This window comes from Thermobia domestica, chromosome 18 (genome assembly GCF_964235325.1).
Source record: "Thermobia domestica chromosome 18, izTheDome1.hap1.1, whole genome shotgun sequence".
In the NCBI taxonomy this organism is placed as follows: Eukaryota; Metazoa; Arthropoda; class Insecta; order Zygentoma; family Lepismatidae; genus Thermobia; species Thermobia domestica.
In genome coordinates this window covers 8,588,335-8,609,417 of record NC_137471.1, presented here as the reverse complement: position 1 = coordinate 8,609,417, position 21,083 = coordinate 8,588,335, and the positions used below count along the sequence as shown (strand labels likewise).

The window sequence follows — 21,083 nt, the reverse complement described above, 5'->3', positions numbered from 1 at the left end:
ATTTGCCAAACCCAATTGTCAACGTAACTGCTACGAAAGAAGTAAAAATTGAGGTTCGGGGGTGCCAGGTCAAAATTATTAGATGACTGTGTGTTAGAGCGACAGTTGGCAAATTGTTGTTTAGCCAACTGACGCTTAAACTACTTTAGACCAACTATTATTTTTACAATTACAAAATTATCAATTCTTAACCTTGCCGACCATTACTCTATGGAGGATCTTCTAGGTTAATTGCATTAAAACATTTCCTCCATTTTTTTCTTAATCAATTCGCTAATACGTAGTTTTACAACTTGATTGCTTCTCAAATCCAATGCTACTAAAGATAGTGTAAAGAAAGTAGATAAGTACAATAGAAAGTCGATGAAACGTATAGAATGCGAGGTAACACCATGAAACAAACATACACAATGTGTGAAACAAGTTGCAGTGCTACGTGCAAACCATGTGAAGGAGTTTGGTTTATATGACGGTATATTTTCTCAATTAAATATTGAAACCGGAAGTTGTAGTAGATTTCTGCCACTTCCGGGTTTCACTAGAGAGATGAAAGATGGAATACATTCTTGGGATGCTGAATTGGTTGCAAAAAACTGCTTCTCGCTATCTATTACCGTTTTTAGTCTATGTCGATTAACGTTAAAATCGGAAATGGTGTATTTCCACCACTTTTGACTTGAAAATCACTTCCGTCGATGAGCTCGATTTTTAACTTTTAAGCCCTTGTACATCCTAAATAAAATTGCAGGTGATACATGAAATATTTCATGAGATTCTTTTTTGTCTCCTGGCAGGACGGAAACACAAAGTAAATAGTCTATGTAAAGGAGTCTTGGTAAACCACAGGCCCGAAACCAATCACAGTGGTTTAGAAGGGGGCATGAATATATTAGGGAGGGCAAGTCATTAAAAGTTCTCTTACAGATATCTAAATTATGAGTTTTGCATTAATAATAGCATTTTGTATTGAGGTTTGGAGCGGCCACGACAAGTTTAGAGAGGCCAGCCCCCTACCCCCTCTGGCTGCGGACCTGGTAAACCAAACCTTAAAAATATGTAATCTTATCCGGTAACTGTACAGTCCGCAGGGGTGCCCACAGAGGGGGGCTATGAGACAAACTGCGTCATTGAAATATTTGGGGTGGGTAAAAATCTATATAAATATGTTTGAGGGAGTGTAAAAATTAATCAAAAAGAAGATTTTTTTTCATGGAAGAACACCTACGGATAGACAATTGGGGGGGGGTGAGTCATGGACATAAGGGGGGGCACCACTGCAGTCCGCAACAAAAAACTGCAACATGAGCATGTAAGTTTATTGTAAAACTACGCCTAACAGCCCAGGGAATCAACATAATGGCACGAATCACGCCAGGAGAAACCTCGGCGTCCCCCCCTGCAAACTTATTTTGGAGCAAGGGACTTCGTCTATTCACAATAAACGTACATGCTCATGTTGCAGGTTTTTTGCTGCGGACTATACACATGAAATACTTCCTGTAAGAAGTGTAGATTATAGATGCAAGTTTTTCTAACTAAATCCATGGAAATGTCTTGTGTACTTTTCATATTTGTATTGCTTAAAGACCTTGCCAATAGCGGCACTGTGTGAGTAAGCCAAGGACTGGTGTTAATGTAATTAGGAACGTCACTTTAACAATTGACCCTCTTTCACAATGTAATAGTAAGCAAGTGAAACATTTACACTTTTTAAAAACTTGCATTAGCAGAGAAAGTAAAGGACAGCAAAGTTCCTTGTACTCGCTGCAATAATCTCTCTCCCACATATATGTCATACAAGGCTCTTTTGTTACATGCTTAAGAATTTATGTATGAACAGAAAGGATTGGCTATGTCTGAAACAATTAAGTTTTAAAGGCTGTACTTCCCTCAACACCTCAGCTGTGGCTTGAAACTAAGCCATGATCTGAAATTCATGGTGAGAAACATAAATATGACATTGTGAAATAGAGGGAGGGAAGGGGGCATTGAAAACTAACCAAATCGTACGTTCCGGTACTTACTATAAATGTACCACATTGACTTGACACCTAGTCTTCCGTTCCGAGCGCTGCTATCGGTTCAAGGAATTCCACTCCCTTTCGCTGAGGGTCTCTCGCTTAGCAACAGCTGAACCCTTATTGGCTCAACGCGTGGGTGTGTCGAGGATGAGTTTTAGTTCGCATTTTTGCCACGGCTCAAAACATGTTGGCAGCACTTTAGTAGCGACTTATCTCCTCTAGATAGAGGAGATCTGTCTATGATGGCCACACGGTATAGCAAGACTACCCCCAAATCTACGCAAAGTCCGATCAGCTATCTGAAGAAAAAAAAAACTTGGGTCACTTCTATAACATCAGTCAAGACCTTTGTTATTAGTTGAATATTATTGTTTTTTGCGGTCTTTCCATATTAGTGAAAAGTAGTGAAGAGTTTGGTTTTATCGTTAAGTTCTGCAAAATAATCGTTACTGTGATTTACTTAAACACTTGAAATAATTGTAGAATCAAATAATTTATCCTGAGCATAAACCCATCCTCTGTGTGTAAGAAAAAAAAAAGAAAAAAAAAAACAATTACTGAATGTGGTGGCACCTAACCTAAACCATCAAAAACACAGAAAATACAGGAAGAAAGTACGAATTTTAAGCAAAGAATTCTGGACCCCCAAATTCAAAAATCCTAACCTAACCTAAACCAACTCAAACTAACCTAAACTGACCTAGTCTAACCGAAACCATCAAAACATACAGAAAATATAGCAAGAAAGCACGAAATTTAAGCAAAATATTCTGGCCTCCCAAATCCAAAAATATGCCCTGGTCGTTTCATCCATGCAAGCTATAGTTTATTACAAAGTGACGAAATAATCTGTTTACGAGATTAGGTATCAATATTTTTCGGGTACATTAATTCAATATTGGAAATGTAAAATATCTATAAGACTGTTTTTAAAGATCAGGACGAGAGAGAATTAGTAGAACATGTTATAAATATGCATCACTGGCATTATGGTCAAAGGGTAATTGAAAGCAATATAGATAGCACTTGATTTGGCAGAAAAAAATGGATCAATCGCCCTTTTCACCCTTTTGACAAACAAAACAAACTTAACACAGGAGAATTAATAGATGACTTTTATAACCAGTTACCCTGAACTGTTCTCGAGTGCTCTGGAGTCAACTTCAAGTGCTCATTTAGAAGATTTAATAAACCACATAAATTTATACTGTTCTTAAAAGTAAAAGTAATGACGCATTATGACCATTATGCCGAACCATTTAGCTTCTTCGGTCAGCTAAAGAACGCTGGATATAATACGAAAATGTCAGAAATGGGTTCACGGAGCTTGTGCTGCGCTAGAAATGTTTCGATTTCTGTTTTAAGTTAGGAAAATAACGAATTTATTATGGCTAATAGCTAGACAGCGTATATTTTATAACGATTTAGACCTATTTCTTTTACTGTCATTAAAATAATTCCCCGAAGCAAGGTTGTTGTGGATTACTTTAAGAGCCACATCGCAGAAGGCATGAAAACTTGGTTAGCTGAGAGTCAGGGCGACATTCCAGTAGGCATACCGAGCCAACTACACCCTCAGAACGTATCAATCAAGAATCCATTCAAATCAAATGTGCATATATGATAATGAGACTCGGTTGATATGTGAAGACTACGCCGTCTCACCTTCAGGGAAGATCGAAAGGGCATCTGCTTCCATGATTGCTCACTGGATTTCCAATGCCTGGAAAGAAGTCTCTCCTCACATTGTAATAAAATCTTTCAAAAAAGTGTTGCTTGACCAATGCTCTCGATTCTGATCTGAGCCCTGCGATCGATTTTTCTGATGATGGTGAAAGTAATGCTTTAAGTGGTTCACAAAGAAATAATAATAAGAATTTTAGGAAAACAACAAATGGATGAAGAGATTGCGATCTTGACAAACTATTAATTTTTGGATAAGGAACCAAACATTTTTAGAACGGCCCCCTAAATCGAGTTTTCGTATTTTATACGGAATAAGCACATCATACTGAGTTAAGTGATAATTTGGGTTTGGCTACAATATATGTACACTCATGTCCAAAGTGATTGTCGCATATCTATAACTTTCTTGTTATGGAAATATTATTTGATAATGATTTTGCAGGGCACTTTTAATACTGATACTATGTGTATAATCGGGAAATGTATATTTGTGGTAAATTTCAAAGGAAAAGAATTATAAATACAAAAATTAGAATGAGTAAAACAAAATGTTGCTAAATGGACAAGAAAGTTTTATTTTCGTTTCATTGATCTTATTTACTGCTCTATTGACATGAAATTTACCACATTACATGTCTTTGCCGATTATACACATTCTAACGTTGTAACAAATACCGGGCGAATTAGTTATCAAATTATGTCCCTACAACATATTTAGACATGCGACAATAATTTTGGACATGAGTGTACTTGTCCAGATATAAGGCCTACAAAAAAATGTCTGATTGAAATATATTGGATCTTTTGATCCAATTGGATCAGAGGTCAGAAAATTTTTGAACTGCCCTTAAATCGATTTTTCATATTTCCACGGAATAAGCACATCATAATGAGTTAAGTGATACCTTGGGTTTGGCTACACTATATGTAATTCTCCAGACATAAAGTATACAAGAAAATATTTGATTGAAATATATTGGATCTTTTGATCCAAAAACAGAAGTAATCGATCTCGCAAGGTAAAGTATCGTATATTTGTAAACAAATACGAAACATGTACCTCATAAATGTTTAAATAAACACTGCAAAGGTTATAATATCAATGTTTCTGTTTATATACCTTCATCTTAGATTCGATGGTGCCTTAGATTTGAAGAATTACGGTATACTTTTTTTTTTTAAGTAAAAGTAATTCTTAATATTGTCACTAATTTGAAGGTCCTTTATGCAATATTTACAAAATTCTCTAATCAAGACTTGTTTCCTTTTCTTTTTCAGCTCATTGGAATCATTTGCATGGCATGTGCATCTCCAGCCTTTTTTGGAGCAGGACATTGGTTTCTATTCGTAGTTGTTACCAGCTTCATAGCAACTCTCATCTGGGTCTTCATCTATTTGTTGTCTATCAGAGAAGCTCTTAAACTACCAATCAACTGGCTTCTAACGGTAAATTCTAATTTCTCTATTGTTAAGTGAATATTCTAGAAATATTAACACTAGAGATACAAAGCTTATGAACCTGGCTGACATACTAAAAATAATACATAATTTACCATTTTTTCTTTTGCTTGTTTTTCATAAGTGAAAGGACATAATGAGATGCAACTTATCACAATCATAGATAATGTTATTCTACAACAGAAAATATGAACCTGAAGAATTTTCAGTGTTGCCATCCATAGAAATTACAGTGTTGCAAGAATAACAATTCCCCCAAAATCTAAGTTAAGGCAGCGACTAGAGGAACGAACTCAACTGCATTTGATAACGTATCATCTTGTCTTGGAATCCTGTGGACTATTTTTTTAAATAATAGTTGTATTTAGTTTATAATAAACAAAATAGTTTTAATATACAGTTATTAAAATTAAATAATAATGGTATTTAAAAAGTAGTTTACAGGATTCCAAAAGAACATGATACGTAATCAAATGCAGTTGAGTTCCTTCATCTAGTCGGTGCCTTAACTTAGATATTGGAAGAAATGTCATTCTGGCAACATTATAATTTCTATGGATGGCAACACTGAAAATTCTTGAAGTTCATATTTTCTGTTGTAGAATAACATTATCTATGATTGTGTTAAGTTGCATTTCATTATCTCCTTTCACTTATGAAAAACAAGCAAAAGAAAAATGGTAAAGTTTGTATTATTTTTAGTATGTCAGGCTCTTAAAGGAATATGTGGTAATCCATCACGTGAACATTGTTTAATTGTTCTAGCTTCAATTCCTAACGCATCCAAGGTTATTTAAGGAAAACATTTAGTTAGCTAAACGTTTAGTCATCAAAACCACTCATTTCAAGTTCTCGAGTTCGGATTCGAAATATTTATCGGATTAAGCAGCTAATTACAAAAATATATAAAATAAAGGTTTTTACTAATATTCAAATATTTAATCCTTTTATTAAAAAAACGTTTAGTTAATCAAACATTGCACAAAATGCAAAATTTCATGTTTTAGTAAGTTAAATAGTCCCATTAACATAAAATAAAAACGTAGAAATAGTGTTGATTTGCAGTGTCAACATCTAGCTTCATGGTCCGGTTTTTTTTTTTTTTTTTTTTTTTTTTTTTTTTTTTTTTTTTTTTTTTTTTAAAGATTGTGATGGTAAGTAAGCCAGTGACTGTCAGTTCCCAACGTTATCTTCATAAATTGTGAATAATTTACTTTCTCAGGAACTAAATCAAGTTCTAGATATTCGTAACAATGCATGCTTTCAGCAAGATGATACAACACACAATTGCAACACAATTGCCAGTGCACATATTATCAATCTTTATTCAGTATTTATTTACTGCTCTAATTTCACTTAAGAATAGGTTTGGCCATTTTATTTCAGGCGCTCATCCCATCCAAAACCCTTTTTTCATCTAGGGATGCACACGAGACAAGATTCTCGAAAATGTGCTGTAAAAGTGATGTCTCGACTCGAAAAATGTATATTTATCTATTGGAAAAGCTGTCTCGACTCAAATTTTGTCAGAAAAATTCTGTCTCGTCTCGTGCGCATCCCTATTCTCACCAGTCACCCTCCACAATGTTAAAAAAAAGTCTACATCCCAGCTCACCTCTCGTTTTTCTAACTTTTTATCCTTTTTCGCTTTCTTGTCCTTCATCCACTGACCAACCGAAAATTTTTCAAGTCACCACCAACGAAGTTTCCTGTTTGTTTCAGTCCAGTTTAAAATGTTAAATAGTTTTGTTAACCAATAGGAAACGAGGGTGGGCTTGCGTTTGAAAATTTGTAAATGTTTCTGAAAAACGAAAAGAGATTTAACAGAGAAGAGAATCCAGAGAGACACTAAACGATCAACACATACAAAAGGGAGTGCGTTCATTCTTATTATTCAAATACAATTACAAATTCCACTGAAGTGAGGAGTGTAGTGTGCAGTGGCGTATTTACGATTTTGTTTCGGGGGGCCTTGCTAACTATTGCCTGAAAATGTGAAAATTCTGCAAGATATTTCATATACTTTATTATAGTAAGTAAGATTTCGGGGAGGTGGCTTAAGCCCGTAAGCCCCCCCCCCCCTTCCTAAATACGCCGCTGGTAGTGTGAATATCATAAGACCACAGACAGTGATTAGAAGAACTATACTGAAATAATTAGTGACATAAACGCGTCAGCGGCAGAATTTGGACACTAATATGAATGCATTGTGAATGTTTTCTGAGTTGTGTTGAATGTGAGTGATTTGTGCGTAGAATGGAATATTTGGTGAAAATACTTGACACTCATCGAAAGACGATGTGCAGAGCGCCGGTAAGATCAAACATACGTAAACTGTAATGACCTTTCATAATAGAATGGTCAAAGGCTATTAAGGGAATGTGACAACTGTTGAAATAAAATAATAAGAATCGGGCTATCCCATTCATACAAATTTACTTGAAATAATAATGATTGCAAATCTTGTTATCCACGTACTAGCTCACTGTTGTTCCTATTGATATACAAAATTTTAGCTGGGAAGTTCTTATTTGTAATGGTTTCAGCATATGATTTTTTTTTTTTTTTTTCCATAAAGTGGCTCACATGAAATCTTTCGAATTTCAGTTTTACCTATATTTCGCCCACTTAAAAGTTGTTTTGGAAACCGAAAAAATTCGCAATTTTTGCGACACTCTATGGCCTCCAGAGATCACGTGATTTGTTTATTTACCTTCAACAGAGAATTCTCCATTTACAGAAGGCTTTTACAATCTATTATATACATTAAAGAAACAATTATTACATTAATAAGTGATAAAAAGAAAAAAGACAGCAAAAAAAGAAAAATGAAAATAAAAATACAGAATTACAAAATGGCAAGAAACAGTCTTTTCAGATGCACATAGTTAGATAAGTATCACTATAAACAACATTTAGGTCTATGCTTCTGAATATTTCCAGATACATATATTAAGTATATATCATAGATTTATATAGGTTTTACATATATGCTTACATATATAGGCATACCCACATACACCTGCAAGCAAGAAGATATCAATATATAGGTAGAGTCTATAATTACGCCCATAGTTATTTATTTTATTCAGTACCATTATTCGGTAAAAATCTATTTTTGATTAACTTTGTAAACTCTTGCTGATCAAGATTAAGATCAAATTCTTGTACACTTTGTGCTATATTGTTATACAGCTTACACATTCTGACCAATGGCGAATTATTGTATGTATTTGTTTAGAATGTTTTGTACCACAACAGATTTTTTGTTCTCAACGTTCTGTCTCTGATATTAAATTTAGTGAATTGTAAAAAATCACTATTATCAAATATGGCATTTATTTTGTGTAGACATACTTCTTCTGCAATGATACATCTATCGGCAAGTTTAATATAATTAAATTAGAGTAAGATATTCTATTTACAAGAGCAGACTGTTGTGTTTTCTTATAAGAACTTAAGACTTTTTTTTGGTATTATTTCTATCTGGTTTTCTTGAGTTTTTCATTTACATGATCTCACGGTCTAACAAGCAAAGGATACGATATCAGGACTCGAGTTGTGCAATAAGAGTTATATATATTCTTAAAGAGCATCACGCAGTTAGTTATTTAGCAAGTTATTAGCTGCAGTCCGCCAATAGGTCAAACGTGATGGGACTTCAAAGGTAACATGGGGGTCTATGGCAAACACAAGGAAGAAAGCGTTTCGTCCGTCTCTTCTATGTATTTGGGAAGATGAGATAGAGATTCAAATGACATGTGCAAACCACATAGTTGATATGGAGAATAGAAAGGATCGAATGATCCAAACAAAAGCAGTGTGTACAATGTGCATATCTTACAACAACGAGCTTTCCGCCAAATTTGTTCCTGTGAATGTCACATTCACGAAGAAATTGATCCCGGTTGGATGCACAGGACTAGTGCAACTCCCTCGACATGTACTTTTCCCGTTCTTACAAGAACTTTGTCAAGTTTGTCACTGACAATCGTACTTTCCCAGAAAACGAACATCGGGCACCGTGTCAAGTTCTTGAATTTCCAATCGTTTACGCTGTATTAGTTCAGTGCTCCCCTGTTTCGTAACATGGTTCGATTTGCTTTTTACAAAACGGGGTACCTGGATATCGAACCGAGAGCATTCCAGACACCTATTGAGTACTATTTCGACTCCCTTACCACTGAATTGTGTTATCACTGCAAATTGATGGCCTTGTCAGATGTGCACATTGTACAAACTGCTTTTGTTTGGATCATTTGATCCTTTCTACTCTTCACATCAACAATGTAGCTTGAACATGTCATTTTAATCGATATCTCACCTTCCCAAATACATAGGAGAGACGGAATAAACGCTTTCTTTCTTGTGTTTGCCATAGACCCCAATATTACCTTTGACACAAGGTCCCATCACTCGTTTCCTATTTGCAAACTGCAGCTAATAAGTTGGTAAATAACTAATTACGTGATGCTCTTTAAGGATATATAACTTTTATTGCGCAACTTGAGTCCTGATATCATAACCTCTGCGTGTAAGACTTCTTTTTGTGAGGCTAAGACAAAGGAATAGTAACATAAATTAAAAAAAAAAAATTAATTAAAAAAAATAAATAAATAAATAAAGAATTCAAAACCTGAATCTATGCGGAAATTAACAGAATTGTATGGACATGTTACATCGAGTTATATACAATATACCCCAACAGGAATGTGAACGCACAAATAGTAGCCACCTTTCTGACATCATCTTCAAAACGTCAAGGCTATTTTGTGAGTGATTAACATGTTTACAATTAATTGCATACTACTGTGTTATTCATCTTCATGAACACAATTGCTTCGAGATTCATCACCTTTCATTCTCAATTTAAAAATATCTTATTTTTGGGACACCTTTTATTATGTATAATTAGTTTTCTTGCGCTTAGATCTAAGATACATATTCTTAATTTTTAATTTATTTTTTCTATTTCTTTACAGGAGTTACTGAACACAGGAATATCTACCGTATTATATTTTGTGGCTTTCATCGCACAGTTAGCCTATTTTTCCTCTTTCGTCAGTTCATCTTATATAAATGCCAACATTGCAGCTGGGGTAAGCTAGTGTATAATACTATACAACGTATATACATAAACTATATCTGGAATTAATACAAATAGTAGTTCATTCTATGTGAATAAGCAAACTTTTATTAACTATGTATCATGATGTTGAATATGTATCATTTACGTTTCAGAAGCAAATATTTTTAAAGCAAATTTCATTCACTTTGAAAGTCAGGGAAATTGTTCAAAATCTAGGACATAACTATTCCAAGGAGTTATACAAATTTTAACTTTTGTTTAAGAAAATTGACCAAAACTTAGAATTAAAATATGGAAACTGTTCAAAAATTAAGAGAACGTAAGTTAAATTACTCAAATTTAAATTTAGATCAAGGAAATTGTTCAAAAGTTACGAGGTAAGTGAAACTTAGTAGAATTCAGGATCAGTTCTGCAAAGTATCGAGAACCTTGTACTATTTATGAACATTTTTCAAAATTTAAGAGTTGTTCGAAGAAATTGTCCAAATTTTAAATACAGGTCAGGAATATTATGTATGACTTGGGAAAGATCTTAAATTGTTCAGGCTTGTTCTAACCATAAGCCTAAAGATTTTAAAAACAGAGTAGTAAAAAATTCTGTTAATGTTAAGAACAAATGAATGAAAAAAAAAAAAAAAAAAAAACGAAATTAATAAGTTTAGATCATGATTTAAGTTTCAAAAAACGATCAGAAAAGTCGAAGAAGATTTAAGATTAAACTTCTAACACTGTTCGGGCAAAATATTGATAATTTGTGAAAATAGAGGGAGATAGTACAAAATTTCAGTCATATAAGTCAGTCCACGACAAACACCTCGTGATGCATTTTCTCGGGGTTCTCCCGCTTCCTCCTTTTCTAATGTTAACAATTATTTGTGTTAAGGCAAACGTTGTACTGCTTGTAATTTTAAGCATAGGAAAATATCACATTTATATCAGGGAATATATATCTTATTTGTCAACAATATAAAAACGAAAACACTTTTTTGAAAGCAGTCATGTTCTGGAAAAGATAATTAATCCTATATCTTGTTAATTTTGAATACAAGGTAGGGACCGCAGTGGCTTAGTGGTAGAGCGTTCACCTCTGGTGCATGGGGTCCCTGGTTCGCTCCCAGCTCGCACTAAGTGGGCTTTGTAGTGGACAAACACCGCGTGGGTGGGTTTTCTCGCGGTTCTCCCGCTTCTTCCTACTTTCTTTATTCCACCATTTCATTCATTTTTCATGATCACCGTCTCATTTAGCCTACAGGGTATAATCATGGGACGTAAAAATCAAAATTTCACTTCATTTTATTTGAATACAAGGTGATCAAAACTATATAAGATGGTATAAAGTAATATTAAAAAAAATATATATTCTCTCACTAAATAACCACTGCTGTTTAGATTGGAACTTGATTTTTCTTATTTTTTGGTTTGAAATCATACAAGAAATAGGCAAGAATGCTTTTAAAGATTTTGTAATAATATGAGGTATATCATATAATAATGTTTCTGATGTGAATTCCGTGGAATGTGTCCGGTTAGTGGAAAAAAAAAAAAAAAAAAACTAGGAATTGCTTACGTAGGAGATAAAGGACTGCATTGTACTCCAATGATTAGTCGGATTGTGACTCAACGATGACCCTTTCTCACACTTGCTACATAAGAGTAAAGATTACGTCACCTACATTCCTGATAGCTAATAAATAACGTTTTCAGTGATTCATATCTAAATATATCTTTTTATCTTACCATTGACAAACTTGGACCGGGAAGGAGGGAGGGGGGGAGATATTAGTGATTGACTATTATCTTTGGTACTGAGAACCACAATATTTATTAATTATCTTGTGGACTTTGTGGTATGGGACATGGTGGCTTAATGCTAGAGCTGTCTTCTGTAATACCAGGAATCCCCCGGAGTTTTTTCCACCGCTTTTTACTGGGACTTTTTTTAATATTTCAATTTTAATGAGGAAGTAACAGTAGATTGCAATTTTCTTTTCCCATTGTAACACAAGAAAGATATTTAATTACTGTAGTCTGAAAGAAAAATCATTAAAAGATTCCTTAGCCTCGGTGGATAATCATGGGGGATAGGTGATAGTAATAACTAGGGACCGGATTTTAAGGTGCAAATTGTGATAGGGAAAAGGGAATAAAAGGGGCTGAAAAATCATTCAAAAAGGTAAAAAAAAAAGTGCTAATAGGATATCATTATTAAGTGCTATAGTTTACAGTTACATGAACATTCCTTATTCATTACACCGGAAAATATTGTTAATATCTTGGCTTTAAACATTTGACATAAATTGCAAAATTATTTATTTAAGCCCAAACTTGTACAACATTCAACATTCTTGTAATAAAATTATGGTTAAAACCAACTAGGTATTTTTAAAAAGAAAACTTTAATTTAGCAATGTTGTGGCTTGAGAAACCGTTACATACTACTGGATCTTCAGAAACTGGTTATACTTGATAATGCTATTAGTTTCTGTCGGTTGGGGCTCAGGAGATCCTTGTGTGTGAAGAAACTTCGCTCGACATAAACGGAAACCAGTGGTTCATATCTGGCACATGGACAGGAAGTTCAGTTTGCATTGCAAAGGTTTCTATGTCAGTATTGTTTCGCAAATTCAGTTCAAATTTATCCCTAGCAAATCCGTCAAGATTGTGTCTAAATTTATGGAATGTTATGTGTAAACTAGATTGAAAATTTAAAAAAAAAAAAAGTTGTCTTTTTTTTTTTTTAAAAAAAAAAAAAGAGGGAGAAAATGGATAATAAAGGTGCTGAAGGCTAAAAGAAGTGAAAAAAGGGGAAATTTTATTAATCTAGCAAAAAAGGTGCAACATTCACTAAAAAGGTGCAACAAAGTGCGCTCATTTCAGCTCATTTTATGCACGAAAATACATATTTTGAACTTTGGTTGTTATAACAACTTCATTTTTAGAAAAGGTGCTGCATCTGGAAATCCGCTCAACTGTTTTTAAAATGTGATAAATTTTGTGACATAATATTATCATTTAATAGTTAGAAATAAACTGAAACTTCATTAAAATTATTAATAAACTATAACTTTATTAGCATGTATTGAGGCTATTAAAAATCGAAGGGAAAAAGTTAAAGGTACTACCGTAAAGTTTCTTATATCAATCACTAGCGTCGATTACCTGCTTCGCTGGGTAAAATAAAAACTGTAAATGCACAACTCCTTATTTCATCTTCGAAGACTATGGATTCGACACCAATATCGGTCATTTTCGATCATGTTTATGTATCACCCGTCCCGCTCCCCCAAATTGCGGAACTGAATTTGGATTTAAACAGCATTGAAAGTGTCACTGTTCATCTCAGCTATTCCGGAACACATCTTTCTAAGAAAATAATATTTTTGTCCTCTCGCCTGTAAACCTACGAAAATGGAGTTACGTTTCTCTGGTTCTCATATATCCCTCCTCCGCGGCCCTTTAGTTTTTCTTCTGCTAAAATAGATTATCTAGTTTTTCGGTAAGACTACGTGATACCACTCCCTCTTAGAATTAATTCTCTTCAGCACAAAACCTTATGCAATATAATTCTTAATTTGTAATAGTCAAAAAATGTAACTTTTTTTTTTTTTTGGTCACTTACATTAGTTAATTTTCTTAAAATATTGCTGTACTATTACGTGTGTTTATTTTCATTTATTTATTATTCTTGGTGTATATAATTAATCGATGTCGCTGTTGTCAGATTGAAAAGTGGAAACAGTTGAAGACAATAATGACAAAAATAAAAAGATTACCACTACTTTTTTCTTACGTCTTACTCTCCTTGTCTGATGAAGCATCAGCGAAAGCATTTACTATAAGACAGGATAATTTATTTACTTATTTTCGTTCTGTGGTATATCAAGAATCTGCTGGTATTTTAAAAACTAACACACACACACACACACACATATATATATATATATATATATATATATATATATATATATATAAAATATGTGTGTTGTGTGTTTATAAAATAGTTTTGTAATCACTAAAGTATCACAACTGATAAGAATATTTAATCGTATAGAATCGTAAGTTTCTGTTAATTTGGCAGATACCATAGTTATTCACCAATCAAACTAAACCAACTATTTAAGAGATATTTGTAACTATTTGAAATTTACCCATACTGGAAGATAATCTCAAGAGTTCCTGTTTACCGTGAGACGAAAATATTACAAACTTACCACTCTAATTGATCAACTATCTGTGCTAACATATCAAAGTTCTCGGACTCCTTGAGCTGACGGGGGTCGCGGCTGCTCAGTGGTAGAACGGTCACCTCTGGTGCATGGGGTCTTGGGTTCAAACCCTGCTCCCGCCAAATGAACTTTGTGGTGGACGAACACCGTGTGCGCAGGTTTCCTCGGGGTTCTCCCGTTTCCTCCCACTTCTTCATCCTACCATTTCACTCATTACTCATCATCACCGTCTCCTTTAGCCTGATCGACATAACCGTGGGACGTAAAACTCAAAAATTTCATTTCATTTTTTCTTCAGCTGACGTTAGGAAAAGAGAAGAAATGCTTGGGGCTTATCAAGAGGAAAATAGTGAATTTTCAATTTGCGAGCATACCTAGTGCTTTTAATTTTTCTTTCTTTCCTAATATCAATTTAGGATGCTCAATGCATTTCGAAACATAGTGTAGATCTTTTTTTCTTTTTTTTTCAATTTGAATAATAAGTTTGTATTTTTTTTTCCTTTTCACTATTTTAAATTTTCCTTGATTTTATGAACGTTGTTCGAAAGGTTCTTAGACCAAGTTTGATATAAAATACTGTTTTGAAATAATGACTTAAAATTGGATTGGAAGATTTTTATCTTTCTCCTGGCGTTGTAACTATCGTTGTAAGGTTTATTCCTAAAAAAGTATTAATTTCTCCCTCTCAATAAGTAGAATATATATTTACATGGTATCCTCGATACTTTAATTAGACTTTTGGGCTTAGCACCCCTTTCGGCAGGGAGGCTATATGAGACGTGAAGCTACAGTTAAGCGTGGGATAGGAATCACACGAGCTTCGCCGGGAATCGATCCCGATCGTCCCGCGGCAAATATCAATACTTCGAATTTCTTAAAAATTTCTTTATAGATCAAGCTTAGTTCAATCAATAAAAATTAACTAAATGAAAAAGGTACGTAAATCGAAAGTTACCTTTACTTTGACATTTGTCAATAACCGTGCTAGTTATTCTACTATAAATATTATTATTATTATTATTTGTAATAATAATTCATAGTTGGTACTGCCAAAAGTGCTCGTTAGTTTTAAAAATACCAGCAAATTCTTGATATACCACAGAACGAAAATAAGTAAATAAATTATCCTGTCTTATCGTAAATGCTTTCGCTGATGCTTCATCAGACGAGGAGAGTAAGACGTAAGAAAAAAGTAGTGGTAATCTTTTTATTATTTTTGTCATTATTGTCTTCAACTGTTTCCACTTTCAATCTTACAACAGCGACATCGATTAATTATATACACCAAGAATAATAAATAAATGAAATAAACACACATAATACTACAGAAATATTTAAGAAAATTAACTAATGTAAGTGACCAAAAAAAAGTTACACGTCACATGAGTTTACATATTAGGCTTAACAAAATTTTTCTCCTAGTATCAGTTGATATTTGTTCATCTATATAAATCCAAAACTTTTTTTTGACTATTACAGTTTAAGAGTTATATTGCATAAGGTTTTGTGCTGAACAGAATTAATTCTAAGAGGAAGGGGTATTACGTAGTCTTACCGAAAAACTAGATAATCTATTTTAGCAGAAGAGAAACTAAACAATCTATTTTAGCGAAAGAAAAACTAAATTTATTTTAGCAGAAGAAACACTAAATTTATTTTAACAAAAGAAAAACTAAATAATTTATTTTAGAAAGAGGAAAACTATCAACTGCGTCAGATTGGCAACGAACGACGTACTTTTTAGTGATAAAATTTCTTATCGAGTTTCTTGAAATCTACGCATGAGCTTTTGTTGACTTATTTAATTTTGTTCTGCTTAATGAGATCTATTCGTCGTCCACTAATAATATTGTAGGATTAGTATTTACGCAAAGAATAGTTACAACAAAATATAGGCGTATGACTAATATTTTATTCTATCTTCCAGGTGTTCGGCCTGTTTAATACCATTGCATATGCAGCCTCTACATACTTCGTGTACCTTGAATGGAAGGGTTCTCAGACAACTCAGTGAAATAACCAATCAAGAATATTTGACTGATTAAGGACTATTCAGGACGAGAAAAATGAAACCAGATATATATATCTATATAATTAATTATGTTTAAAACATGAACCAGTGAGCTGCTTACGCCCAGCTTCTGATGTTGATGATGATAATGATAACAATAATTATATTTTTTTTTTCTACAGAGTGTCACCAGAGTATAAGTGAACTAACAGACACACAGATTTATTTTTTAATTTAAAGTGAAGTGTGCTGGAATAGCACATCATATGTATGTTTTTTCTTTCTTATTGTTCATATGTAATCTAAGCTATTTGATGTGATTAAGCTGATGTCAAACCAAAAAAATTAAACTTAGTTGTTTTATATCACCTAATCAATGTATGTTTATCTGTTGTAATTATTATCGAAAACTATTAAAACACGTTGCTTACATGAAACGTTTACATATATTTACGTAAATGAACGAAGGTTATTTAAAAAAATAAGTTACGAGAAACTGTTGTAGGTAAAGAAACTGTTTATAAGGTACTCAGCATAATACAGCACGGCGCAGATAATGATTTTGGACTATTATTTTTTGTGGCTATGTAGTTTTCACAAACATTTGTCTGAATATGTAAATTTCTTGTATATCTATTTGCTGAAAAAGATATCGATCATAAAACATTTCTTTCATCTGTTTATTATTGAAAAATCATTGTCCATCCAATGTTTTATCAGCTTGCTACAAATATGGAGAAAAATCACTTTATCAATCTGTATCTTGAGATTTCCTATAACTGACGTTGAAGACGTTTTTGTCGAAAAAAAGCATAATTTAAATCTGCAAAACGTTGTTCGTCACTATAGCAGAACACAACACTGCATTTGTTCCATACATGGGGTTATTTCACGACGAAACAGCTCTTAATACTGAGCTGGAAACAACATTCTAGTAAACGCGCCATTTTGAAACGTACCATTTATCAATATAGGAACGAAACTGCCCTTATGTACGGAGCTACGAATATGAGCTCCATACCACACATGCATCAGATTTGAGTTCCGCAGTTCTGCCTAGAGATGGCGAAAGTGTATAACTTATTATTTTTTTTTTAAATCACCTTCGTACTTATATTTTCCATTTTGCATTTGACTAAACAGTGTTGTGGTATTATTCTCCTTAATAATCTGTGTTAATTTTGAATGATGTATAATGATAAATTACTTTTAACACTCAACTTTATGTTCTGTGCTTGATTCTAGATCTCTTTACGAGAAAGAGAACTGTACTACATGCGTGTATGTGAATTTGCTATTGAAATTGTTTAGATTCTGTTCCTACATAATCACTGCCTTCAGTCTTTCCTTTCCATCATAAAATATAAGAGAAAATTAATGTGGTAATTGAAGAAGATAGACGAAAACTAACTTTTTAATATATTCAATTGCATAATATCGATTTATAACGAGATGAGTTTTTGTGATTTGAGAATTACAGTATTTAGAAATGGTCCTGTTCATTTCAATATATTAGTTAACAGTAATAACATATTTTCTTATAGGATATTAAGATACAACTGTTCTTCGATATCCTGTTTTGCATACCAGTACAGTGTATGATAAAATATATAAAGTTTTAAATATGTCCGCAGATAGCGGTATTGCAACAATGAGATATTATGTAGTTGTACATGGGGAAAAAAGCATCGTTATTTATCTATTAATTAGAGAAATTAGTTCTAGTTTATACATTAACATATAGTATAATAATGTAACGAATCACAGTTATCATATTTAAGAAACAACTATACCTCGTAGAAAACCTTTAACTGATATGATGAATTTGCCACGTATGTAGTATGATTTGGGTCAAACAGATCAGATTTTTTCTGGTCGTGAGTGAAGTAAAGTATTAATTAAAGTTCGGAATATTATTTTTGTTAAAATTTATTTTTTATGGCCATTTGTTAGGAATGTACTGTTAATAAAAATATTTCTGAACAAGTACAAGTGCAAAAATGCATGAAAAAAATTTACGTGCACAGTAACAACAATCTGATCTGGATTAAACATAGAGTCAACTGTTTTCCATTGGTGTTGATACATATTTTGTAAGATTTCCAGAATAATGATAGTTAATGATCATGTATGTAAGTTAATTACAGAATTAATTGTATTTGTTAATCCTTTTTTTTTTTTTTTTTTTTTGTATGGTAAAATTATCAGAAGAAACTATTAAATTTTATTTCAAAAATACAATATAACAAACTCTTAAACGATGTATTTGAAAATATTTTGTTTCTTTAAGTCATTGCTGATTATCTAGACGATCCGACGATCTTTGGAATGAGATATAGGAAATTTCAGGCTCAATGATCAAGTCTGGTTTGAATTCAGTGCAGATTCATTTACATAAATATTCTTTCAGAAGTTTTGCTTGCTTGGAAATACTATTTTTTTCTAACGCTTTCTATTGTGAAATTTCATATAATTGTGTTTTAGTAAGTAAACTGTGACAATTTCCAAATATTGTTCAAAGAGCATTCATAATTTAACTGAAAACCTAGAATCGCTGGCCAAATACTATACTTATATTATGCTTGTACCTAAAACTATTAGACCAGTTTTGAGTGTGCCTTCAAGTATATACAGAGAAAATTATGTCCTCCATACGTCAAGGAAAACTGTGCCTAAATTGTTCCAAAATTATTAACAAACGAGCATAGGAAAATAAGTATATTCTTTCCTTGTGACTTTACATGTCTGTAGTAGTGGTGCCAGGAACTTAGAATTAACGAAATTTTTTAATTAAAAAAATGTTTCAATGTTGTACTGGAAATAACAAAGGTGCCACGAAGAATCGTTTTGATTTTTCTTCTATTTGATTTGAATGATGTTTTGGAAAATTTTAAAATGGCAATGCCTTTATTCGCAAAGATAGCATAGGTGTGTTTTGTTGTTGTACAAAGCTGTTATTGGACAAAACCTTATTCAATATTGTAATTGATTAAAGCATTATAATTCCTCGACATTTTGTAAATATGCATACTTGTATTATTCAGTAGTGAAGGCTAATGGAATTAGTTGATGATTCAGTGTTTATCTGATTCAACACATGATTACGTTAGAATTGAAGAGTCATTCTAAGAGATTATGTGATTTTATAAATAAATTAACCGTTATATGAAAATATATAATTCTTTTAGTACAGTAATTCCTGATTTACTGATATATATATAAACGAAGTAAATATAGTGTGTCGTTGTTGATGTATTGGGAACTTTCACAAGACTCATCTCTATGCATTTGAAGTGAAAGCTGTGCTTATATATTCATAATGCTTGAATAATTCTCATTGTCTTTTGCTTTGAGGCAATTTTTAACCTGAGCTCACTATATTCTATGTCAGTTCTGTAAAATTCGTCATTGGCAGTGGGTTAACGGTTAGGTTCTATGATACTGTATAATTTGACGAATCAGGAATACATGTTGTTACTTCTTATAGGTTAAAAGGGAAGTTGAACAAGTTTTTTGTACGTATTGTTCATTGTTCATATGGTACACAAGGTTTGGATATATGAAATACCTCTTATTGTGTGTATGTGTTTTCGTGTGCGTGTGTGTGTTATGAAATAAATACAAAAATAAGTGTTGTAAATGTACAAGTTTTTTTTTCTTTCTGAGGGTTACGTATAAAGTAAAATCAAATTATTACAAAAAAAAAGTATATATGTATGTATACTTATAAATCTCTGTAATATTTTTTCTAAACTGTTATTACAATTAAGATTATTTTTTACAAAAAGATAATAAAAATATATAAACAATATTCATATTTGTCGTTGTTTAACCGTTCTGTGCAAGCGTAGCAAATAAGATAACTAAAGATCGGCTGTTGTGGCAAAATAAATTTTGAAAATTGCGTTATAAAGTGGAAGCTTATATTGCTGAATTGGCAGAGCCTTAACTAGGGAGCGGGGAAGCAAGATGATTGCCTTGGGCGCTGATAGCAAGAGAGCGCCAAACGAGGAAGAAGAAAGGAAAAGCGTTGGAAATGAGTGAACGATACGGTGCCCAAAAAAGTACTGGCGCCCTATTGTTGTCGATTTGCAAATAAGTTTTAAAATTTTCTTGCTCGCTCCGCTCGCAACCCAAACGTTTCAATAAGAACCACAATTTTTTTCTCTTACTTAAAGAAAATTATTACATATGATTTGTTAATGACGATAATCTTAATATGTAGTAACCAAACTATATTTTGAATTTTAAATACAAATATTAAACACATTCTTCACCTCCATCGATCAATATTAAGAAATTCGCAAAGAAGGCTCCTTGTGAATTTCCGTTACATTTCACAAAACACTTTTTATCATAAAATAATCGAAATTAAAATGCTATTTTTGTGGCGACATACAGAATAAAATTACAGAAGTTTACAATTATTACTGGAAATTAATGCTGTCACCCATTTCGAACATTTTAAAAGCACATCGTTTCTAATGTATTCAAATTTCATTTCTTATCGATAGTATGAAGTGTTGTAAATGATTGTAAATTTCCGTAACTGTTCTCCACGTGGATTTGTATACAACCAAACATAGTTTTGG

The 21,083-nt window shown here is 32.7% G+C and overlaps 1 protein-coding gene across 1 annotated transcript in view; it reads left to right on the top strand.

Moving 5' to 3' along the window:
- LOC145675758 (CKLF-like MARVEL transmembrane domain-containing protein 4) overlaps positions 1-20,302 on the top strand; it is a 188,441-nt gene extending 168,139 nt beyond the window's left edge. Inside the window, exons 2-4 of the mRNA XM_081746410.1 lie at positions 4,986-5,153; positions 10,148-10,264; positions 16,408-20,302. Of these exons, the coding sequence (XP_081602536.1) occupies positions 4,986-5,153; positions 10,148-10,264; positions 16,408-16,494 (372 nt within the window). The 3' untranslated portion in view covers positions 16,495-20,302. The remainder of the gene's footprint in view (positions 1-4,985; positions 5,154-10,147; positions 10,265-16,407) is intronic.
- The last annotated feature ends 781 nt before the right edge of the window (positions 20,303-21,083 follow it).